Source organism: Oncorhynchus keta, chromosome 21 (genome assembly GCF_023373465.1).
Source record: "Oncorhynchus keta strain PuntledgeMale-10-30-2019 chromosome 21, Oket_V2, whole genome shotgun sequence".
Lineage (NCBI taxonomy): Eukaryota > Metazoa > Chordata > Actinopteri > Salmoniformes > Salmonidae > Oncorhynchus > Oncorhynchus keta.
The window spans coordinates 21798810-21824533 of NC_068441.1; the positions used below are offsets into that span (position 1 = coordinate 21798810).

General features: G+C 44.0%; 2 protein-coding genes across 4 annotated transcripts; both read right to left on the reverse strand.

Annotated features, from left to right (window-relative positions):
* Positions 1 to 2045: 2045 nt before the first annotated feature.
* On the reverse strand, positions 2046 to 8609 carry LOC118400258 (solute carrier family 45 member 3-like). Of its 3 annotated transcripts, none has more exons than XM_035796932.2 (8): positions 8449 to 8609; positions 5897 to 6473; positions 5472 to 5713; positions 5063 to 5175; positions 4410 to 4879; positions 3960 to 4225; positions 3488 to 3799; positions 2046 to 3373 (listed from the first exon to the last, which is right to left on the reverse strand). In XM_035796932.2, exons 2-8 carry the CDS (start codon positions 6036 to 6038, stop codon positions 3182 to 3184), a joined length of 1737 nt encoding a protein of 578 aa, XP_035652825.1. In that variant the 5' UTR covers positions 6039 to 6473; positions 8449 to 8609; the 3' UTR covers positions 2046 to 3181. The 3 variants fall into 3 exon arrangements, with proteins under 3 accessions (XP_035652825.1, XP_035652823.1, XP_035652822.1); XM_035796930.2 differs by having other exon boundaries at positions 5897 to 6532; XM_035796929.2 differs by having other exon boundaries at positions 5897 to 6603.
* Positions 8610 to 12577: 3968 nt separating this feature from the next.
* On the reverse strand, positions 12578 to 23527 carry LOC118400259 (nuclear ubiquitous casein and cyclin-dependent kinase substrate 1-like). Its single transcript, XM_035796933.2, has 8 exons — positions 23243 to 23527; positions 17905 to 17954; positions 17703 to 17799; positions 17451 to 17497; positions 17140 to 17289; positions 16914 to 17060; positions 16483 to 16641; positions 12578 to 16323 (listed from the first exon to the last, which is right to left on the reverse strand). The coding sequence occupies exons 1-8, from the start codon at positions 23257 to 23259 to the stop codon at positions 16034 to 16036; spliced, it is 957 nt and encodes a 318-aa protein (XP_035652826.1). The 5' UTR covers positions 23260 to 23527; the 3' UTR covers positions 12578 to 16033.
* Positions 23528 to 25724: the final 2197 nt, after the last annotated feature.

Below are 25724 nucleotides of genomic sequence, written 5' to 3' on the forward strand. Positions count from 1 at the left end.
TAATGTGAAACATGATACCTATAGTATCCTAGTATCCTTACCTAGCGTCGATAAGGTCAATCCATTCTATTTAAACATCTTTCCCTAATTTCTGAATTTGTCTACGCTTGTAATGTCATCAGTAGGCTACAGTAACCTATGCTTCAGATGGGGGTGGCAGGTAACCTACACACACGTACACCCATTGGCAAAGATTTCCAGCTGGCGGGCAGACTATGGAATGAGTTTCTGAATGACAGCAGAGAGGAAAAGGAAGAGAGGCCTAACTCAGTAGAAAATCTGTCCGGAGCACCTGTCTGTCCGGAGCTGCCAGAGTCTCCCGTCTGTCCGGAGCTGCCAGAGTCTCCCGTCTGTCCGGAGCTGCCAGAGTCTCCCGTCTGTCCGGAGCTGCCAGAGTCTCCCGTCTGTCCGGAGCTGCCAGAGTCTCCCGTCTGTCCGGAGCTGCCAGAGTCTCCCGTCTGTCCGGAGCTGCCAGAGTCTCCCGTCTGTCCGGAGCTGCCAGAGTCTCCCGTCTGTCCGGAGCTGCCAGAGTCTCCCGTCTGTCCGGAGCTGCCAGAGTCTCCCGTCTGTCCGGAGCTGCCAGAGTCTCCCGTCTGTCCGGAGCTGCCAGAGTCTCCCGTCTGTCCGGAGCTGCCAGAGTCTCCCGTCTGTCCGGAGCTGCCAGAGTCTCCCGTCTGTCCGGAGCTGCCAGAGTCTCCCGTCTGTCCGGAGCTGCCAGAGTCTCCCGTCTGTCCGGAGCTGCCAGAGTCTCCCGTCTGTCCGGAGCTGCCAGAGTCTCCCGTCTGTCCGGAGCTGCCAGAGTCTCCCGTCTGTCCGGAGCTGCCAGAGTCTCCCGTCTGTCCGGAGCTGCCAGAGTCTCCCGTCTGTCCGGAGCTGCCAGAGTCTCCCGTCTGTCCGGAGCTGCCAGAGTCTCCCGTCTGTCCGGAGCTGCCAGAGTCTCCCGTCTGTCCGGAGCTGCCAGAGTCTCCCGTCTGTCCGGAGCTGCCAGAGTCTCCCGTCTGTCCGGAGCTGCCAGAGTCTCCCGTCTGTCCGGAGCTGCCAGAGTCTCCCGTCTGTCCGGAGCTGCCAGAGTCTCCCGTCTGTCCGGAGCTGCCAGAGTCTCCCGTCAGCCAAGAGCTGCCAGAGTCGTCAGTCAGCCAGGAGTTGCCAGAGCCGTCAGTCAGCCAGGAGCTGCAGGAATTGCCTCTTTTCTCTTTTTGTTATTTCCGTGTTCATTTTAATAAATATGGACACATACCACGCTGCACCTTGGTCCTCACCTTCTTCCACCAATGGCTGTTACAGTGTATGTAAACTTCTGACCCACTGGGAATATGATGAAAGAAATAGAAGCTGAAATAAATCAATCTCTCTACTATTATTCTGACATTTCACATTCTTAAAATAAAGTGGTGACTGACCTAAGACAGGGATTTTTTTCTAGGATTAAATGTCAGGAATTGTGAAAAACTTAGTTTAAATGTATTTGGATAAGGTGTATTTAAATGTCAGACTTCAACTGTACATGACAGACAAGTGAGATTGAAGACGAGTCTCTGCTAGTACTGTACCACAGAGATTTTAAACCCAGAAGCTCAACATCAAGAGATTTCCGGGAACACTTGCAAAACAGACAAGAGACTAGGCAGGGGTTTGAAAAGGTAGAGGTAATTTCTTAGCTGTTCATTAAAAAAAATCTAAAGCCACAACAGAGTCGAGCCAATGTCTTAAATAGTTACACGTTATTCCTCCAACCTCATGAAAGTGACAAACTGACATGTTTTCAGGCGCAGTTCGGTGCGAGACAACCGTTAGACCTGATGCCTTGTTTCTACGCTAGCCAAAGTCACCTACAAGTGTGATTGGTGATTTCTATTAGAGAAGCAGTTTTAGCCTATCTTCATATTGTACTGTATTTAACTGTACTATGTTTCATATGACACTCCTTATGAGAGTGGATCCAGATAGCTTCCCTAGCAACAGAGCACAGCAGGATCGGATCAGACCAATGATGTTTAAAAACCCTGGTGCTGTATAGAAGCCACCGGACAGCCATCATGGCACTCCTCAATTGACATGTTTATTCTATTACAGACACCTGAATGCATACTTTTAAATATATTATGTGCGCTGAACAAAGATAAAAAATGAAAAAAATATATAAAACATTTACCGTAAAGTTTTTTTTGGTACTAATATTACTGTCCCCCCCCCCAAAATACTTAAATGTAATGTAATTTTTTCCTTGAAACATTTAATTGAAATACTGTAGAATTCCAGTCATCTCTATGGAGGACTGCTCCTACTGGGGAATGCCAATATGGCCTACTGGCTTCAAAGCCTCGCAATTGCCAATACATAGCATCGTCAGCCGAGGATTTATATACGTAATTGGATCAGGCACACTGAGAGGAGTCCCCTGACCCCCCCCACCCCAAACACACACACACCAGGATTTATCATTACCATGGAAACATGGGGGGGAAAACACACACAAAAACACACCACCTCTCCTCCTTACCCCTCAACCCCAATGCAAATAGCAGAGTGGGAGTCATACCCCAACTTTCCCTCTGGCCCTGGGGCTCACATAAATACATACATCCACATATACATCTAGTAAACTTACTGTACACAAATGCACAACAGACTTCAGAATACTTTCATGGCCTTAGATAGCAATCATGCAACATTTTAGTTATAGCAGTGAACAAAGTGTACTTTGAAACATGTTAGATTGCAGTAACCAATAGCAAACATAATACATTTCAGACATGGCAATAAGCAGTATCAATTTATCCTCCTTTATTGTGTCAGAGGAACAGTAGCCTGTCTCAGTATTCCCCCTGATATCTTGAAGCATCTGTGACCAGCATATATGGTGACCAATCTTGGAAGGAAAACTATTTTACTGTCCATTACAGTGTTTCCCAGGATTTACCTACTTTCTTGGTTGTGCCAGCACACTAAACAAGAAGTACCTGTCCTTTCAGGCAGTCTTAGAGGTGCTGATATCAGGACTGCAATCATCCACCCTTGGTTCTTTAACCCCTGATGCATTTGAGGAGTCAGGTGGCATATTTTGAAATCTACAGGATTCCATACCGGATTCTACAGGATTCCGGATTCCATTCGATGATAATGGTCAGACAAAATCCAATAGAAATTTGTAATTCCACAACACAGATACATCCACAATGGGTTAACTGTTTAGCCCCGTCAGTGTTGGAGCGCTGTCCTTTGACCCTGTGAGCTTGTGGAGGTCACTGCGTGTGAAGACGACACAGGTGGAGCAGAGCATGGCCATGATGCTGAGGGAGCAGGCTGAGGCCATATAGGCACTGACACTGTGAGACTGCTGCACTATGGAGCCCAGACACAGAGCAGGCAGCACCTGGCCAGAGAACAGAACACAATAGAATAACCATTATTGTTGAGGCAAATAACACACACTCATCTGTTCACTGGTCATCTGGTCTAACCTGTAGAACCTAGCTTTAGTGTTTACCTGTGAAAGCAGGTAGGCACTGTCTAGGATAGCCATGTCTAGACACATCCCTCTCTGAGGTAGGGGTATGGGCTCTCCTTCTCTCTCCAGGGGAGAGGGCAGGGGTATGGGCTCTCCTCTCTCCAGGGGAAGGGACACGTGGGGGGAGGTGGAGGAGGAAGAGAGAAGGGGATCTCCGGGGAGATTGACCCCCTCTGGATACCTGTTGCCATGGATGTGGACGGAGTCAGGGGGAACAAGGGGCTTGGAGGGGATGTGGTCATCACTATCTCCTGGGTGAGAAGGTCTGGATTTGGAACTGGGGAAGAAGACCTGAAAGAAAGAAAGAAAGAAAGAAAGAAAGAAAGAGAGAGCGAGAGAGAGAGCGAGAGAGAGAGAGCGAGAGAGAGAGCGATAGAGGGAAGAGGGTGGGATTGGGTTTATCTACTGTGATCACTTCCCTGTCAGAACATGTAGTGGTAATCTGTCTCACCTGTCTGTCAGAGTGGTACAGACACAGCAGGGTGTAGGGCAGGACCTGCAGCACACAGAAGGTATATCCAGTAGCTGCGGCCATGACAGTGATCATCACTACACTCTTTGAGAAACTCATCACAGCTGTAGCTAACGCTAACAGGACCACGCTGCTAACATACACAGCCCGGGTGCCTAGCAACACTATCCAACGCTCCATCAGGATGGAGCAGACCACTGAGGTCAGGCACTGCAGGAATAGACCCACACTCGCCATGCGCACACCTGGGGAGATACGGGGGTAAGTAGGTGTATGAGTGTATTGAAATGGATGCATTTAAAATCTAATATGAAAATGTTAAAAGGGTTTAAGATAATGAGTGAAAAGGAAAAAAGGAGAAGACAAATTTGCTGCAAACATTGTGGTAAATGAAAAGATAATAATCAAGTAAAAGTCTGTCCATCCTACCTTCATCGTATCGTAGTCTCTCCTGTGTTCCAGGTGTAGCGTTGGGTACTCCCCGGTACAGCCCCACTCCCATAAAGTCTGTGTAGAACAGCATGAAGCTCATCAGAGCCATCCAGCTGAACAGTTCGGCTACAAACAGCCTGCGTATGACTGCCGGCACGTGCATACACACACTGTACATGCGTGGCAGCGCCGACACACACAGCGACACACTCCGCCCCACCGCCAGCCGCACACACTGAGGCCGCGGCAGCAAGGAGTGTGCACAGTATCGGCTCAGGGCGGAGCTAACACTAAGATCCTTCCTAGTTGTCTCTCCCCCTCTGGTGTATCTTTCCTCTGAGATGAAGACTGTGCTGAGGAGGCAGGTGAGGAAGATGAGGGTGAGCAGGGCATAGATGAAGGCCTCCTGGCCGCCCAGGTAGGCTGCTGTCGGGGCATGGCTCCAGTCCAGGGCTGGCAGCAGGTACCTAGGATGAGACAGAGAGGACACAGGAGGACTCTGGTCTATTTAATGATATGATCTCTGTCCAATTCACTATCTCAGAGAGCTGGAGAGTTACCCTGCCCCAGGCAGCACCTGGGGCTGATCTTTAGGGAATAGAGAGAGAGAGCGAGTGAGAGCAATAGATAGAGACAGAGAGGTCCCTTACCCCAGGCATCCTCCCAGGCTGATCATCAGTGAGTAGACAGAGAAGGCCCTTCTGCTCTCCTTCTCTCCTGGGAACTGGTCTGAGATCAGAGCTTCCAGCGGAGTGAAACAGGCCTGTGGATCACAACAGTCATTTAGCTTCTATAAACACCGCACGCACGCACGCACGCACGCACGCACACACAGTAAGAAGCAAAAAAGACCATTTGAATTCAAAGAAAGAATTCAAATATAGTCAGAAACATTCTATATCACAATGCTATCTAAGCAAAATTCCAGTAAACTACAGCAATTACAGGCCCATAAACTACTTCACTTCAACTCTATTGTATTTACAATAATGGCCTAACCCAGATACAGATACTGGACTAGTGTATTTATACTATTTAACAATATATTTTCTGCTCTACCTGCCCAGAGAACTCCAGCAGACAGGCTGACCCCGCCAGCAGGACCCTCTCCAGCCAGCGGGGGTGCTGTGGGTAGAGCAAGGCAGCTAGGTGAGAGGCCTGGGGCATCACCTGCAGGCCCAGCAGAATCCCCACACAAAGGAGCCAGATGAATGGCCGCCGCCGACCGAAACGTCCACGCCACGAGTCACTATACAAACCGATAATGGGCACGAAGATCAAACCCAGAACTGGACCCACTCCTGAGAGAGAGAGAGAGAGAGAGAGGGAGAGAGAGAGAGAGAGAGAGAGAGAGAGAACAGGAAGGAAGAGAAGGAGATCTACTTCAGAGCTGAAGAACAAATAATTTATTCAAACCATGGTCATACAGTGTTCACACTACAGTCATTCAAGAATGACAATATGGTCATAGAGTGTTGCCTCACCCAGCACCATGGTCATGTAGCGTTCCTCCATGCCGGCCTGCAGCAGTAGAGGGGGGATGTAGAAGGTCCCTGCAGCCATACACACCTCCAGACCACAGGTCAAAGCATTCACCAGCAACAGCTGACACACACGGCCCTGCATGACTCAAAGATGCTTCCTCTGTCTATACCTCTATATCTATCTATCTCGCTCTCTGGTCTATCCCCTACTCTCTGTCTCTCTCCCACACAGTTTCTGAGACAACTGTGATACAGGAGTTTATAGTGACTGTTTGGACAGGACAGAATGCTCTTCTCTATCCATGTAATCTAAGGGTCTAGGCTTACAGGGGGTAGTCCTTGAGTGACCTGCGTATGTAAATGAGTACGTGGGGCAGAGTGAAAGGAGGCTGGTGTTTGTGTCCCATGCTGCTGTCCGGAGGTCCCAATGTCTCTTTACTCAAGATAGTGGATAACAGACTAGATAGCTGACTGGATGGCTTCCCCATGTATAGTGTTGTCTGTACTCACATTGCACTTCTGGCAGACAGAGATAGTGGGAGAGTTGTATGTCTAGCTCCGTCTATTTCTCTCTGTCCTATGGAGGTAGTAGAGAAGGGTCAGTGAAGATAAAGGGTTCCAGTCTTGTGGTCATGCCTGGTGAGTGTAGATGTAGTTAACTCAACTCTGCCAATCAACAGAGAAATCCACACATGGAAACATGGGCCCTGAGAGAAGTAAGGGAGAACAGGCTAACATGAATAGTTACAACAAGATAAAGGATCAAATATCATAAGTCATACTGGATGCAACAAGCTTCCAAATTATTTCTACAATCATTTATACATGTGTTTCCCGACTAGTGGGCCTGGACTTGGGAGTCATTGGTGAGCTTTAGATGAGTCACAAATGCTGAAACTTTAGTAACCACCGGAATAAACTGGTTATAAACAGGTGTGGAGTTAAGCTACAGCTTAACACTTATGACAGAGAAGAGGGGGGAAAGCAGGGTTCCATTTATATATCTGCCTCATCCTGTAACTCGCAGGGAAAACAGGATGGAAAACGATTGATTAAGATTCCAAGATGTGATATATTCAAATAAGACACTTCAGGTGAACTGGAATATACTGTAGCTTTCCAGGAAGGAATCAGATAAATCACTGTGTACATACACCCTGCCAGTTTTATGTACCTTCAGTCATCCGACCATTAACATTCAACACATTGTGCAGATAGAAATGTCTGCTTTAAAGAACTGAGGGACAGGATTCACAGTTGATCCAATGTGGGAGCGTCAGCAATCTATTTCAGTCTCCCTTTATTCTCCCATAAAGGTGTGTGTGTGTGTGTGTGTGTGTGTGTGTGTGTGTGTGTGTGCGTGTGCGTGTGCGTGTGCGTGTGCGCGTGTGCGTGTGCGTGTGCGTGTGTGTGTGTGTGTGTGTGATACTTCTGTGGATCAGCTCAGTCATTTCATCAGTAGATTAAATTTCACTTCCTTATGTTATAAAATGCATTTTACCAAGACAAATAGGATTCTTCATGTTCTGAGTCATTCAGTATGGCCTTTCTCTAACATATCATTAACATTATATGCCAAAAATCAGATTTAGACTTTTTCAATAATAAGCACTGAGCTCGAACCAGGGACCGCAGTGACGCCTCTTGCACTAAAATGTCTTAGACCGCTGCGCCACTCGGGGGGCCCTCGGGAGCCCTGTTGACAGTGCGGTGCTGCTTTTTCAAAGTAACATTTGAGGGTTTTACATGGTCGTCTGCAAAGTTGTTTCTGAGGGTCACAAAAAAACTAAATCAGCATGACACAAGCTGAATTAAATATAAAAGGCTTTGAAAATAAAAAGCTTGCAGGTATGCTCAATATGCCGTTGACATTTCACAGAGATAAGATTGTTTGTGTGAGATATCCTACAGTGTGTACACTGAGGTGTGTCCTCCTCTTTCAGCCTGGCTGCCAGCTCACCTCACACACAATGCAATCAAACCCTGACACAATACGTGGATACCTAGTGTACTGTGCCTAGATAAAGCTATCGGACTTATATCAGGAACAAGAAACTGACTTATAAAGACTTGGCATCACAATTGAGACAACTTGACCAATTAAATGAGGAATATACATAGTCCTGTCATGTTGGAACACAGGAGTGATGATTGCCTATAATGACCCTCTGTATAAGCCTATGTAGATATTCCATAAGAAATCAGCCGTTTCCAGCTACAATAGTCATTTACAACATGAACAAACTCTACACTGTATTTCGGATCAATTTGATGCTATTTTAATGGACAAAATGTTTTGATTTTCTCTCAAAAGCATTTTCTACATTTTCTAAGTGACCCCAAACGTTTGAATGGTAGCGTATATATAATAAGATTTCACAGTAAGCTCTCTGTCATTTCATTATTTTTTACAGGTAAATCAATTATTTATTAAAAAACATCTTGACATTTCTAATTCCCACACTTAAATGATTAAATGAATAAAGACATTTTATAGCTAACACTTCTTTAATTCTGTTAAGTATGGCCTAATCCATCACTACAAAACTCACAGTCTAACGTTCCTCTGGGTCACTCGTAGAGCTGTTTCTGTCCACTCCTCATGTGCCTATGTCTGTCAACTCTCAGAAGGAAGTAAGTCCTGTGTGTGTGTGTGCGTGTCGTTTCCGATAAGCCACGCAATTATAGGCGTAATCAGAAATTGACCTAGGTAACACACCTGTTGTGATGTGTGTCGCACCTGTGGTGAGGTAACACACCTGTTGTGATGTGTGTCGCACCTGTGGTGAGGTAACACACCTGTCTTCAGCTGACGTGGGAGCTGTCAGGAGTGCCAGGCTCAGGCTCAGGTTGGGAACTGGAATATCAGCATTCCCATTACATGTCCTGGAGAATTGACTTGTAGGGACTGGGCTAACCACCACAAGACAGTGTCAGCCAAAAGCAGAACAGCGGCTGTCCCTAATAGTAGAAAACACACTTCTCAGGACACATACTCCTAGGAACACATCGCTTAGGACAATGGTTTCCAACCCTAGTTCTGGAGAGCTTTAGGGTGTGCAGACTTCTGTTCCAGCCCAACACAAAGTCTGTTCCAGCCCAACACAAATTCTGTTCCAGCCCAACACAACTTCTGTTCCAGCCCAACACAACTTCTGTTCCAGCCCAACACAATTGACTCAAAGAATCAAGGTCATAATGATTGTTTGACTAGTGCTAGGCTGTAACAAAGGCCTACACACCCTGTAGCTCTCCAGGACCAGGGTTGGTGACCACTGTTGTAAAAACAGACAGACTCTTTGTGTCTGACTCTCAGTTTAAAGACCTGATTACATCCCAGCAGAGAGGTAAAGCAGTTGTCAGTCAGTCACTACACAGCATGCCCGGGGTGAATGTTTACTGAGTCAGCCATAAAGCTGAGAATCACATCCTGGTCCCACACCTGCCAGCGAAGCGTATCAGTGACAACAACAGGTAAGTAACCTAAACCACTAGGACAGTCAGTCGGAGGTCACTGCTTCAATAAATCCAAAATGAGAGGGATTTAATAGTTATTATGTTACAAAAGAAACACAGCTCTGAGCCACAACTACCGTTGACTGGCACAGAAATCCCAGATGGACATGAATAATGTTCATGTCAGGAAAATCAAGAAATGCTTAACATGAGCAGAGAAATGAGTCATGTAGTAGGGCAAATCATGACAGTGCTCAAGCTGAAACAAGCACTTTGAAGGAGAAAAACACATCAAAGTGTTCATGCGCCAGCAATTAAAAGTGCTGAATTAGGCATTTACAGTGTTAAAGAGGAGAAGGGGAATCAGCACATGAGGTCAGTCACACAAACAAACAAAGTCAGTTAACTGGAATCATGGGTGTAGCAACGCAGGCCTCTTCATGTCTGCGTGTGTGTGTTTACCCCCTCCACACAAAAAGGAAAGAGGGATAGCTCTTGTTCACAGCACCCTGAGGTTTCATCAGTGTGAACGTAGGCCAGTATATCAGCCCCCAATGTGCAGTGAAGTGTTTAGATACACCACTGTAGTCCAAAGTGAATCTTCTGAGTTGTGACATTCTGGCTTTATGAGAAAGGACAGAGGTCTGGCACTCTCTAGTGTAACCGATGTGAAATGGCTAGCTAGTTAGCGATGGTGCGCGCTAATAGCGTTTCAACCGGTGACTTGCACTGGGACCTTGAAGTAGTGGTTCCCCCTGCTCTGCAAGGGCAGCAGCTTTTGTGGAGTGATGGGTAACGGTGCTTCGTGGGTGTCAGTTGTTGATGTGTGCAGAGGGTCCCTGGTTCGAGCCCAGCTCGGGGCGAGGGGAGGGACGGAAGCTATACTGTTACTGTTAAATGCCATTAAATCAAGACAGACTGAAAAATCTGAGTTAGGAAAAGCAGAGATGATGGATGGCCGAGCCACTGTGTGAGCAAAACATTTCACTCATCTCAATATATTTGCAAACATTCATATGGAAAAATTGTACAGCCTATAATAGTCCACATGACTGTAGTTATAGCCTACTTTCTGTAGCCTACGTGTGAAATGAGCACAACTCACATTCATTTTGAATACTAGCCCACCTTGTCTGCTCACAAAGTTGTTATAAAACACCTGTTTTTAGTTCCTCATTCACAGACGAGCTCATTCTGGAAATTGTAATGTCAAGACATTATACACTGAGTGTACTGCTCTTCGCGTGACAGACTGACCAGGTGAATCCAGGTAAAAGCTATGATCCCTTATTGATGTAATTTGTTAAATCCACTTCAATCAGTGTAGATGAAGGGGAGGGCAACTTTGATGGGGGTGGGTGCAACAAAAAAACACAACTCATCCTGAGGGGCCACAGTGGCTCGTGGGTCTGCGTACCCACATCCAGTAAAAAAAATGTTTACTGATGCACAACCACATTTTTGAAATTGCACCTTGTGTATTCTATTATTCTAACTCTCAACAGTAAGTTGAGAACACAACTGAGTCCCCCTCCCCTAAAAAAATAAGGTCCACGGGCCTACAAACTTGGGATGTTCTTAATGTTTTCTACAGTGTATAGGCTAAAGCATTATAAAAACGTGCCTAATAAACCAAGATCGCAAACAATACATCAAAACTAATGAAGAACAAAATCGCTGCCAGTAAAATGATAGACTGTTTGAGCTCTAGGTTAACTGACTGACTGAAGTGCAGTATATCCACACCGCATCAAACTCTACAACATTAGAGATGCGTTTAAGGTTACTGTACCTTTTAAACTCCAGTGGTTGAACCTGCAGCTTCATTCTGCAGAGGTCGTGGAGACTGTGTGCGTACTTGGAGATGCTTCCAAGTTTTGTAGCTGAGTCAAATTAATATGTAACAGTCTGCCTGACTGTCTACTGCAATTGTATTGGGGGTAAAAAGTAAGTTAGATAACAAAATACTTTCCATTTCAATATGCGCAAAACATTTGATATTGATAGGCCATGATAACAGAATGATTGACATACCGGTACATTGTCTGCAAAAGCAGAGCTTCTGTATAGTGGAATGCCCTCTTTATGTCCAGTCCTATTGATGTGAAATGTCCACCAACGAATTTGCAGCTGCCAATCAGATGTTTGTGTTTCATTATTGTTCAATCAAGTTGAATGATTCAGATTGGCAGGGCATAGATGATTCTAGTCTATTGATAGTGTGCATCTCAATAGTCTACTCAACAGTGGTTTGCTCTTCTTGTCTCCTCTCCTTCCCTTCATCTGTACTGATGACTAGACACGTGATATTTCCAGTGGGCATCTACCATATTGTTTTCACCTATTCTGTGACTACAAATGAGTGTTAAAGAAGGGAATGAGGCCACTAGACTAGATTACTGTGATGCACCCGTAGACTGCATGGAAACATTGCCACTTTGTGGCTAACAGTGTGTAGTGCCGAGGTTGGGCCCTTGGAGGAAAAGTCCCCTGGAATAGAGCCCCGCAGTGAAGGTTCATAATACCCATAAAACCTAGCGGTCAAACAGGGAAATGGTTCCAATAGTTTTTCCACCATTCATTTATCCTATAATTTATAAAACATTTAAATAAGGGCAGTGTTTCCTGCAGGCTTACCATGGTGTGATGTTTTGATAACCGTGTAAGTCTCTCTCAGACAAGGTGACTTTTATAAAAATATTCGGCACTACTTACTCTCAGATTCAAACATTCTAATTAGCATAAAAGTAGGCATGCAAGACTACAAATCCCTGCAAGCTCCCTCCTGCACAGCATCTCTAGCTGACACCTTTGCTAAAAGGTATTGTTTCAATTTAAAACTTGCATAAGGCATTCATCCAGAGAATCTTACCTTTGGCTCGATTTGGCAGTCTCGTCCAGATCATCATGACATTTGTAGTTCTTTATGATAGCCACATTAGCAGCTAATTAGCATTTAATTTGTGTCGGGTAAATACAGGCAAATATATTAATAAAAGTCACCTTGTCCGTGAGACATTTACATGGTTATCAAAATGTCACACCAGGGTAAGCATACACAAAACACAGGCCTTATTGGAAGTATTTCTAAAATCCCCTATGGGAAAAATGATGGGAACCATTTCCTTGTTTGACCGCTAGGTTTTGTGGGTATTATGACTCTATGAGCCCCACATCACTCTCACATAAAACACAGAGGTCGACATCAGAAAACAACTAGTTAAATCCATATAAAAAGTAGGTTGCCTTTATTAGAAGCCGGGAAACCAAAACATCGTCAACATCATTGTTGTCGTTAATACTTTAAGACCACAATATTGTTTTCTTCATCATCATCACTGCTCACTTTTCCACAACATGCAAAAGATTCAACAGTTCAACGTTCCCTTTCCACACTACTGACAAAAGCTTCTCGGCTCCATCACCTGTAAGAATCCCAATTTTGCTTAAATTGTACTAGCAATGTAAATGTAAGCTACATAGAAAATATTAATGAAAAGCAATAGAAATGCAGGGATACTGAAGAAAGCATAGGAAAGTAAGAGCAAATCCATGATTTATCATGGTTATGTCTTCATGTTAAACAGGGGGATTCCAATCTGGGCCTGGAGGTCCAGAGCACTGCTTGTTTTCATCCTTCCCCTCTACTAAGGGCCTGATTCAGACCTGGGACACCAGTGACAGTCATTCGGTTATCGAGCATAAAAAAGCCCAGCAGTATGGAACTCATATTCCTGTGTTGGAGCCCCCGCTGCCTGAACACAGAAACCCCATACAGTACAAGCATTCAGTGACATTCAGGAATATGATAGAAGCCCTATACTAGGATGACCAATCTAAATGAACTCCTAACCCCAAGGCCTTTGTGTAGAAAAGGATTGAATAGGTATACTCAATATGGTCAAAGGGCTAGGGGTCAGTTCAGAATTAGGCAAATAAACATATCCACTGCAGTCAGGAGGGTAACAGTGAAAGTGCACCAGAACCAGGGTCAGTTTGGGTCTGCTCAAACAGCTTCTAGGGCATGTGTTTGCAGTCTTGGGGTCTTGAGTGATTTGGTATTGGTCAGAACACATCATTGGGCCTGAAGGATAGGCTAACAAAATATATACATACAGTCCTCCCCTGGTATGAAAGCGTTGATCTTGGTCAGCTAGGTCTTTTATTTGATTACATGTCAGACACCCCCTCCTCATCCTCTTTTTCTATGTCAGATCTATGGCTTCGGTTGGTCATCACCAGAGGCAGAGCAGTCATTTGCTGAAGTTCAAAGTGACCCCTAATGCCCTAGGCAGTACTGCAGACTGGGTGGAATCATTTCAGATCTACAGGATTGTCTCAGGATTAGGGGGCTAGGGATTGGTTTAGTATTCACCCTAAACACAATAAAATACCCTCCAATCCACATGTATCACACCATACACAGTGCCTCCTCTAGTTCAGCAGGACCAAAGGAAAATAAGGCAAGAAGAAACAGATTCAATCTTTAAGCATCCAAACGCGTTTTAATAACTGGTAGAGTTCATTCTCAGCTAAAACAATAATGAATCCATATAGACCAAGAACACTTTTTGATACCATAGGTTTGGCTCAAAAGGTTTTCAACCAAGGGAGTTGAAAAACAGCACTCATATCATGCTGTCTCTCACCTCTGCACCATTTGCAGATCAGAAACAACCAGGAAGGCATAAGCAGTGGTTTGACCTATATTCCTTCATATTGTTGTCACCTATCCAGTCATATCAGATCTCTGCAGGGCAGAGTAGGGGAAATACAGCTAGTGTTTCTTGGTTGTGGACGAGAGCAGAGGTGTGGAGCAAAACATTAGCTGGCATCAAGCTTCTGTGAAAGAGGGAGTGAGTATGAACTGAGTGAAGGAGCAGGAGATGAGAATAGAGAGAAAGGAAGTGAGTGGAACAGAAAGGAGGGATGGCTGGGTCTGCTCTCCCAGACAGTTATAACACAGCAGAAAAACAGATGGATAGGGTCAACTTTTCTTTAAAATCAAGATAAATTTTATTTCTTTTCTTAAAAAACAAACATTACAAAAAAAATCTGAATAGAGAAGTAAAGCAAACCAACAAAAACAAAAATCAATTTGGGGACTCAAAAAAAAAAAACCTCTCAATTAAATTTAAAAAAGCTTGGGGATGCCTGGCACAAAGGGTTGAACAAGAGAGGATGTTCTGTGTGTATGTATCATGCCCAGCAGTGGCATTCAAAGCATCTAACATCTCTGGACCACAAACCAAAGGAAGAGGGCATAGGGTGAGGAAACACCAAACCCCTTGAGCGTGTGCTCCATCACACCCTTGCACTGTAGTAATACCAGCACACGGTAAAGACGCATGAAGAAGAGGTTCTCGGAGGGCTGATCCAGGACCTGCTTCCATGACCCCTCAATCACCACATCATTAACCGTTTACAGCTCATAGCACTCTGTCTAAAGCACAATAACACACTGCTACTGCAAACCAGTGATCTTCAACTCTGTTCCTACTAGCACATTACTGAACCGTTACATATTCAATAACAAAACAAGCTTTGTGTATGTGTTAAACTGACGGTCCTTGACACAGGACCAGGGCATAACCTCAGAGTAGGGGGAAATATAACAGAGCATTAATTAAACTAAATTAACATTAAAATAACAACCATAAAAACCTTCCTGCTAAAATGTGTTGTGTTTGAGAGAGTTTCAAAAGCACAGTGTCTGTCTGCACAGTGCTATGGGGTTAGTTGGCCGAGTACCTCAGTGAGGGCAATCTAGATACAGGGAAATAGACAGGAAACACAGACATCATATCCTCCCTCAAGAGTCTCCAGTGTGGCACTCTCTGATTCGTCAGCGGTGGGTTCCGACTGAACCAATGGGTAGTGTTGCACAGTGAATAAAGTGCTTTGATTGAACACCAGCAGTCCACTGACAAACCAGGAAGGAGAGGGAGACCCTAACCCAGACTGGCTGAACAAACCCAGGGCTCAGTTAGTAATCCCTGATCTAACACTACTGGATAGGCAAAAGCAAGGGTTACACTACATTGCTTGCACCTATTCCAGTCATGTCAGACCAGAGATTACTTGAGGAGGAAAGGGGACGGAGACAGGAGTAGAAAGAAAATGGCTGTAGAAAGTGTATTTTTTATAGAAGGCCCACTTACACACACACCTGCAGAGAGAAAACTAACGACTACACACCAAGCGACTGTCGAGGACGGATCCATACTAGCACTGAGCTCTCAGAAAGGCAAACTAACAAAGCCGAAAGAAACTGTTTTCTGATATTCACACAGACTTGTGTAGGAAAGACTAATGCAGTCACTGCAGAGAAGGAGATGAGAAATGCGAGGAAAGGTGAGCCAGTGGAGGTGTTGCTGAGCAGAGCGGACAGTGATGGGGTGGATGGGACAGAGAGTCAAATCTCACATGTTCTTTCCTCCCACCCCCTCACAGCCATATGGTGGTATACATGTTCTCATGCACAGACACTGTCCTCAGTCAGTCATTCATTAGGGGAAGATAAAAATGAACACTAAACAACAACACCACGAGGTTCAAACCATTGAGCCAGGCCACCACGGAAACCGAAATAAAATCCTCTAAACCAAGAGAAACAAAACAAAAAACGTAAGGTTAAGAGAGAAAGATGTGGAAGGGGAGAGAGGTGGAACTTCTGTGGGGCTAGTCTTCCCCAGAGGGTGCATCCTCTTCCGAACCGTCCTCTTCTTCCTCCTCCTCCTCCTCTGCGTCTTCCTTTTCCTTCTTCTCCTTCCCAGGTACCTCCTTAGTTTTCTTGGGAGCGGGGGAGGAGTCTTTCTTCACCACCTCCTCCTCCTCTTCTTCTTCCTCTTCCAGAGGGCTCTCTGGCTCCTCCTCTTCCTCCTCCTCCTCCTCTTTGGGCGAGCTCTTCTCCGGGGCCTTGGCGGCACTTGAGCGACCTTTACCCTTTCCTTTCATTGGGCTGGGGGTCACTGGGAGAGGCGCACACACACAGTTAGGGATACACATTCATTCAATTATGTTTTGAGGCTGGGAGGATACAAAAACTTTATCGAAAAACAGCCTGTACAACAACCTATGCTTTTTGTTCTGAAGGATACGGGTGATTGATTCATAGTGAGCAGTCCTACCGGTGGCCTTTAGTCTTGGTTTGGGGGATTTCTTCTCCTTCCTCTCCGGCCTGCTCCGTCTGATCACCTTCTTGCTGCTCCTCTTGCTCTTGGAGCGGCCGTAGTCACTATCATCATCATCCTCAACCATGAAGTCTTCATCACTGCCCGACTCATCAGCTAGAGAGGAGAGGGGGACGAGCTTGTGATTATTGGTCATTTCACCTGACAAATGTCACTTTCCATATTGGTTTAATTTACGCTCCATGAAAGCCATTCATGTGGTTTATTTATAGTTTGTAAAGCACTGTGGTTGATATACGCTCAATGTAATACTGAGTGGTTGACTTACGATCCATGTAGATTTGCTCAGTGCTGTGTGGATAACTAAGTTTCAGTGTACATTTTTGTGGTTGTGTCAGTAGGACTATAGTGTAGAGTGGTTGACTTACGGTCTGGGAAGGCCTCCTCTTTGTCTTCACGTTCCTCGTCCTCGCTACCCCCGTCTCCCAGCAGGATCTCTCTCTGTTTGGACACGGCCTTGGTGGCAGCCTGGCGCACCGTACGCACCTTACGACTCACCTCCTCATCACTGTCATCTACACACAGAAAGACGTAGTCAGGTTATAACACAGTCATTATAACTGGTACACACACACCTCAGTGCATGAGTCTTACCTGCAGGTCGTTTTCTCTTGGGTGTCCTCTTAGTGGGCTTTGCCACCTTGGCTGTTTTTCCCTTTTTCCCTCGTTTAGCTTCAAAGTCACTCCCTCCATCCTCGTCATCCTCCTCTCCAAAGTCGTTGCCTTCATCACTACCAAAGTCATCTGCACCCAAACAGAAACATTCACCATTAGTACGGTCCCAAAATATCTCCTATCCCTAGTCCCCTTTCAATAGCCCAAACCCCTATAACCTTAGCATCATACATTTATCAGAAATGAAGATTTAACAAACATAATATTGTTAATCAACCAGAATGGCTTACCTGCTGAATCATTTTTGGATTTTGAGAGTTTTTCATCAGAATCCTCACTGAAACCAAAAACAACAACTGAGCAACAAGCACCAAAGGAGGCAGATACAGTTCCTCTACACATCAAGGCCGGATATTATGCGACCGCTTAATCTTGAGTTGAGCCCTCAACTCGTATTTCGAAATAATGCTTGACGACAACGTGAGATGTTCACTGAAGTGCGAGTTAGGATTCAGCCTTGTGCTGCTGTTCTCTGGGCTCACCTGTCCTCCTGAGAGTTCTTTGAACGCTTGCGCTTCACCTCACGAGGAGCCGCACGAGGCTTCTTAGGCTTGTCTGAGTTCCTCCCATACTCCTCATCTACAAGGGAAGGGAAAGGGGGTTACACACTCACAGTTTAGCTACAGGGGAGAGGGGTTGCAGTTGCACACACACACACACACACACACACACTTGCCCTCTCACCTGCATCATCAGACTCTTGGAATTGGGAGTAATTCACCACCTTCTTGTTCCTGTTAAGTAAACAAACAGCCAATCAGAAATTCCCTTTCCTGTTTCTAGTCAGTTAGGAAGACTGTCGTTGTAGGACAAAACATGCAGAAATAATAATCATCACAGCCGTTCACTACCGTACAGGTTACATGCTGTCAGAGTGACCCAGTCATCTTACTCAGCCCTCTCCTCACAGAGGACACAATAAGGCTAAAGGGTACAAATTAATAGTCTAATGTGGCTATTCATCTGCACCAATCTCAACACACAGGGTTGATTAAAGATAAATATCTTTTGAATGTCCAATGCTTTATGTGAGTCCAGATGGGCCCAATTATATAATGTTAGCTATGTAGGCCTACCTCGTTCTACTAATTCACAAATACGCTTTTCACAAAATCATGCTGCTCTGAACAATACCGTGCTAGCTGGAATATTGGCCTGATAATATCTTGTGGTGGCGACTCAAGACCATGCTAGCCCACTGATTGTGTGATCGGCATTGGCCCTAGAAACGAACAGAAGTCTTCAGATTAGAGATTAGACAAACATAACACTATGAACCCCATCTGGTTCATATAAAATGCCAAACTCTATATGGTTCTTATCTCCAGTAAGAGGATAATATATGTGTCAGAATGCAGCCAAAGATTTCAGGAGCAACCGGGTTATCAAGTCTCAGCTCCCTCTATTCTACCACACTCAGCGGTCAACCATTTATCAGCAGCATGTGTTGCATGCGTTTTAATAATCAAGCTCCCTCACACAGACAGGGAGTTTTAGGAAACTGGTGTCCCACTTCTCCAGTTTCAAGGGCTCATTTGGGAATGTGGATGAGTGGAATGGTTGAACGCACGCGCACACACTGAAATTAAATGTTTGACCCCCCCCAGTTTTATCATTGCACTGTGATACAAAACGTGGCATCTGTGCCTTAAGAGTGGTCGGATAGGCTGTTTGGCAGTATGAGCTGCCTGGATTTAAGATGGACACCACAGAATGTGCGAATGGCAGCTGTTGTCTGTGTGTGTTCTCTGACTTGTAAAGGCAAGCAGAACAAAAACTGGCTACTTTTATTTGACTGATGTAGCTGGCAAGGTAACTGCTGTTTGACATAACAGGAAAAAAGTATTTATTTCCAGTGCTGAGTTAGTAGTGTAACTGATATGTAACATTAGCTAATGCGTTACATGTTTCAATCCCTCTCGACTGAAGTTCTGTCTGAAGTGAATTAACTAGTTTGCTAGCTAGTAGCTACCACAGCCAGTTCAGCTTTAGATCTCTGCTACCTGACAAATAGCTAGCAGCTAACAGCTGTTGTGTGCATGGAAATGTTTTGTAGCCTTTGTTTTGTCCTGTTTCAACAGTAGTAAATTAACTTGGCTAGTTTTCACCAGCTGGTGTACCATTAGAGCAAGCCAAAAGTTGGCTAATGTTAGCTAGCTAGCTCACTAACTTTAGCTATTTGTTTTGCCTCAATCACTATTATTTTTGCCTCAATCAGTTACATTTCCATTTAACTAGGCAAGTCAGTTAAGAACAAATTCTTATTTACAATGACGGCCTACCCCGGCTAAACCCTGACAGCGCTGGGCAAATTGTGCGCCACCCTATGGGACTCCCAATCATGGCCAGTTGTGATACAGCCTGGATTCGAACCAGGGTAGTAGTGTAGTACTGTAATGACGCATCTCGCACTGAGATGCAGTTCCTTAGACCACCTCGCCACTTTATTCTCTCTTTGCGTCTAACAGTGGACAAGCCAGAAGATTTATATACTTAAAATAGTTTCAGGCAGTCTGACAAAAGTTGATTTCCAAACTGTATCAATTGTTGATAGGCTTTTTCCAATGACACAAAACAAAAATGTGAGGAAGACTATTAATGATAATGAATGGATACAGATATGTTGGAATGCCCAGTTTTGTTCATAAACTGCAGTCATTTATGTCTGAGCTTATAAGACCACCCATTACCTCAACTAACCGGTACCCCCTGCATAAAGCCTGGGCATTGGTATTGTACTGCTGCTCTTTAATACTTTTTTACTCTTATTTATTTTTTGTTGTTTGTATTTTTCTTAAAACTGCATTGTTGGTTCAGGGCTTGTCAGTAAACATTTCACTGTAAGGTCTACAGGCCAACAGGTATACCTGTTGTATTCAGCGCATGTGACAAATAAAATTGGACTTGATTCATATATGCCAATGAAACTGAATATCATGGACTCAAATGTAATTCCTCTGCTGGAGGTGTAAAACACAAAAAGGGGACATATATCTGCATATGTTATGCTCTTGTGAAGGCTGGCTGAATTCAGCATGTTTACAGTTTCTCCCTTCCCGCCATTTTTGTTTGCTTGGAAATGTTGATACTGGAGACTTATCAGAAGTGTAATCTAGCATTTATAGTGGCTCAGAAATGCATTACCATTAATTGGAAGGTTGGTTATCCTCCCACAATGGATGGCAGAAATGTAATGCATCACTAGACTAGATTCATTACAAGATTAAAGGTATAATGTGCAACTTTCATAAGGTCTGGGTGCCTTATATGAAATACTGTACAACAAAAGGAGTTCATTTAGAAAACCCGCCCACTTAAGTGGAGATACCTATTCAGGCAATCCCTAACTGCTGGGCTGCCCAGTCATGGCCCTGGGGGGTTGCCGTACTGTTGGTTAATGAATGTTTCACTAAGATCCTAAAGCTGAGTGGGGTGTGCTGAGTTGGGGCGCTGCAGGGTGGTGGATCCCTAGGGACAGGACAGGGCAATCCAGCTATATAGCGTGCACAAGTAAAAACAGCTCTACAGTACTATTAGGCCTATAATGAATTACAGTACCCTCAATTATTGGGACAGCTAATAATTTTTTCTTCTTTTCTTCATACCCCAAGCCTGGATTTGAAATCAAACAATGACAATGGTGTTTAAGTGCAGACTGTTACCCTTTAGAAATTAGAGCACTTGTTGTACATAGTCCCCACCCATTTTAAGGGACCAAAAGTATTCGGCCAAATCCACTTGTATGTGTATTAAAAGTAGTAAAAAGTATTTGGTCCCACATTCATAGCACACAATGACTACATCAAGCTTGAGACTCCACACATTTGTTGGATGCATTTGCTGTTTGTTTTTGGTTGTTTCAGATTATTTTGTGTCCAGTAGAAATGAATGGTAAATAATGCATTGTCATTTTGGAGTCATGTTTATTGTAAATAAGAATAGAATGTTCCTAAACACTTCTGAACACACATGAATGTGGATGCTACCATGATTACCCGATAATCCTGAATGAATCGTGAATGATAATTAGTGAGAAAATTAGATGCACAAATATCATACCCCTTCAAATTCTAACCTCCCCTGTTATTGTGATGGTGAGAAAAACAGCTCTACAGGGGGTATTAAAAATAAATAAATGTAACCTTCATTTAACGAGGCAAGTCAGTTAAGAACAAATTCTTGATGTGACAGCCTGGATTCGAACCAGGGACTGTGTTCACCTCTTGCACTGAGATGCAGTGCCTTAGACAGCTGCACCACTGAGGAGCCCACATCTATAACTTTCTCACTCATCATTATTCATGATTAATTCAGGATTATCTGTAATCATGGTAGAATCCACATTCATGTTGAAGTGTTCAGAAACATATTATATGCTTAATTACAATTAATGTGACAGCAAAATGGTCATATTAGATGCCCAAGAACATTCTGAGGGAGGACCCCTGTCAGGTTATGCCCCCCACTTCTAAAACCAAAGTTTTCCATCTGCACTTCAGGTGACACACTGCTGACCACAGGCCATGCTCAATATTCTGCCACCACCCTATTGTAGTAGTATTGGTAACAGTCCCACACATGGTTAAATTAGCTAACGGGAGCGAGGAAGAGTACTCAGGGCAATAAGTAATTTTACAAGCGGTTAGATTGCAAGGCCAGGCCCTGTCGCCACCTTGCAACAGACAGACAGGCCGAAAGCTGACCACCACTAGAACAGTGACCGTAATGAGACAAAATATCGAGGGACTGGGACCCGCGAATTACCTGGAAGGAAGAGAGCCTGGGTTACCTGCGACGCCACATTGCTACTTTTTTTGCATATCAGTGGGCGCAATATCGGTTTCATTGTTTGTGGAAGCCAAAAAACTCCACGATTTACGACGGAATTGAGCGGCGACTAGTGTGGGCGGACTAGACCGGTGTCACAAATGTACAAACGACTGATTTCAGCACCCAAAATAGCCCGCAGTTACACACGACATTGTTCAGTGTAATTGGGGCCTGAAATATGTATTTTATATATATTAAAACGTAATTGTATGTGAACTCTGCCGTCCACACTAGTCGCCGCACAAATCATCATAAACCGTTGAGTTAAATCGGCTCTTTGCGGTTAGTGTTGCAACATTCTGCTGGCGCGTGCTTCGTTTCCGATAGCATGCTACATTGAATCAACAAGTATCGTCCATTTGTTGGTGGTTATCTTGAGATACAAAGACGATTTTTTCCCCCTTCGCTCAAATGCGACCCTTTCGGTCTTTTCAGGCAGTGAAGAGCTAGGCATGGGGGGTGTGGTGACTTCTAAAGCCACTCCGCCCCCTCTGACACACTTCCAGTGTTCATTTACTGCCATCAGTGAAAATGTAGTTCCTCCGCTCTCCCCTTCTCCTACCGCGTTTTCACTGAAAACCAACAAGGCTGTCTTCGGCCTTTTAAATGTAATTGTTCCCTAGTAATAAAGACTATCAAAATATACGACAATTGCATTTTAAATGGAGTTAGTGCAGACGTCGCAAGGCTGCGCGCTAACAATAGCACATCCCATGAGCTGATGTCTACCTCTAGCCCTGGTTTTTATTAGCTTTTCAGAGTCTCCCGTGGATGAATGGGTAGCCATATTCGCCAGTCTGTCTCCTTCCCATTTCACGCAAAATACCAGGCCATGCCACAGTCCAGGGACATATAAAACAATGGTAAATCAGACAAAACATATGGTTAGTGCACCAAATTATGTTCGCGTTGGATCGTTTTTTAGGCATGATTTGCACCAGATGCACGCACACACGCCAAGGTACGCGCAATACAGACATTTCAACCTAACCATGGCGAACATTCCACATAGTAAGGAATCATGCTATCAAGTGCGTGCACGACAAGAAAAAAAAACATTTACATAAATGTTTAATCAAATAAACGCAACGGTGACTAAAATGCACAACATGGTAGCGACGTGCGTGTTGCCTGCGAAAGGCAACGTGCACACCGTGCAGCCTCAGCGGAGGACATATTAGGAAAAACCTACCTCACTGGTCTTGACATTTTGCAGAAATACTGTAGAGGTTAAGAATGTAAGAAAGGGGAAATGAAATCTAGAAAAATAAAAACAAAATCGTCCCGCTCTGCAACTCCAAAGGGCGCAACGAGACCTTCCAACTCCAACGCCCCGGCTACAGCGTAAAACTAAATCTAAGGCAACGATTTGTCTTCCAAACGCGATTTTAGTTTATTTTTTTTACCTTCAGCTACTCAAAATGGTGAATAAAACAAACTGAAACTGCAGCCTATGCGCAACCTAACAGAGTGCCCTAGGCATAAAAGACCGCCCATCGTCGCCGCTGAGAGGAGAGCATCAACACTCCAAAGCTTCTATTGGGCAGTTTGAATGATACTTTACTTTTTGGTTGGATGTTTACGTTGCTCATCAAACCCAGTGGTTCAACCCATTTACCCTCCCCCCTTTCAAAGATAGGTTGAGAATGCACTGCTTAGAAAACAAAAAGAGGCCCTCAGTGTGAATGCAAGTTGCCCGAATTTGTGTTCGAAATGACCACAATGTAACTTTCTATTGGGAAATATGCGCGGCCTGCCAGCATGTAGTTAGTTACATGAGTGTCTATAGAAGGCTATGCATTTGTAATTATTTTATTTTCCACTGAGGAGGGCTTGGGGTGCTGACACTGTATCCCCAGGCACTAAATAGTAAGCTTAATTGCACAGAAGACAGTCAGGTATAAATTTGGTTCTACTGTTTGAAAAATAGTGCAGAGTAATACCCTCCTCGCCAGTATCAGAATTTCCGAACAACCATCTGATGTTAAATGCAAATAATTTGAAACAGAAAAATATACATCAGGTTTTAGGCTACATCAACAGTATAGCTTTCCCTGTCAGTATTTGAAGGTGAGGGACATGGACTGTGCCTACAATAAATGCCTTAATTTTATACTAATGACAATACAGCTTGGAGGGGGGTATTCTGATACTGTCTTTATTCATAGCTTTTGTTGACAAATCTACTTGACCTTTGAAGAGATTGTCTCGTGATGAATGAGAGGATTGTGCTGAGACTGTTTGATTGTTAGAATATGTGTAGTATCTATTTCACGTATATGTTTTTCTCCCTCCATAGCAAAGTGAGGAGCTGGAATTATTGTGGATCTCCAAGGACATGGATCCATTAATCGCTTGAAGGCCTCCATTACCTGCATTTAGCTTCCGCTACACAGCCACAGAGCACTAGAAATGATCATGTAATTCATTTCAATAGAGAACATTTAGAATTAGAATAAAGAGAACTCCACGGAGGATGCACAAGTAGAATGGACTGTTGTTTTCTGGGAAAATGGGATTTTAAATAACCAATGTCCATCACTAACAACCCAATGGGCACACCACGTAATTTCAATGTGGAGAATTGGGTAATATTTGGTAGATAGGTTGATTAATGAGATTTCAACTTATTTTTACCCACTTAAAAAAACTGCCTAAAGTTTGTTGAATTCCCAATGTGTTATCGCTATGCTTTGAACCATCTAACAGCACACACAAATTGGAATGGAAAATCTATGTCGGATTTTTGGTTTAGTTGTCAGCAAAATGTGTTAACACTGTGCTTTAAACCATTTAAAAGCACACCAAAGTTCAAATGGGAGCATAATGTCAGATATTTTGTTAATTTATACAACAATTTAATGTGTTGTCACTGTGCCTCAAATTATAGCTCAAACAAATGGCCTGGATTGCAATTGAGATTATTAAAGTACATGGTGAAAGTTCTCAATGCCATTTGAGATTCTGTGCAGATTATTATAGCAATTGTGAAGATTTTCACACCCTTGCGACCCTGAACATGCACACTATCTATGATTACATAAGAAGTCATTTATTTTTCCATTATCCTCAAAATGTGGCCAATGATGTGCTACTCATTTTAAGGTTAAATAAATACTGTTACATTAGTTTCTAAGAGAGCCTTAAAGGTATACTTCGGGATTTTGGCAATGAGGCCCTTTATCTACTTCCCCAGTGTAAGATGAACTATGAGATACAGTCTTTATGTCTCTGCGTGCAGTTTGAAGGAAGTTGCTAACTAGCGCTAGTGCAATTGCTAATGTTAGACTTCCAGTCATTGCAGTAACGCTAGTTAGCATTGGACACAGAGACATAAAAAGTTAATCTGACTCTGGGAAAGTAAAGGGCCTCATTGCCAAAATCCTGAAGTATCCCTATAAGATTAGGCTATTTACTGTCTTACAAAAGTAAAATTGAATTGTGTTTGGTTGACAAAGCAACTAAATAACAACATTTAAAGGAGATGTATCTACTGCTTGAATGGTTACATCTGAGCCACTGGCTTAATTGTCACGCCCTGGTCGTAGTATTTTGTGTTTTTCTTCATGTATTTGGTGAGGCCAGGGTGTGACATGGGTTTTTGTATGTGGTGTGTAGATAGTGGGATTGTAGCTTAGTGGGGTGTTCTAGGTTAGTCTATGGCTGTCTGAAGT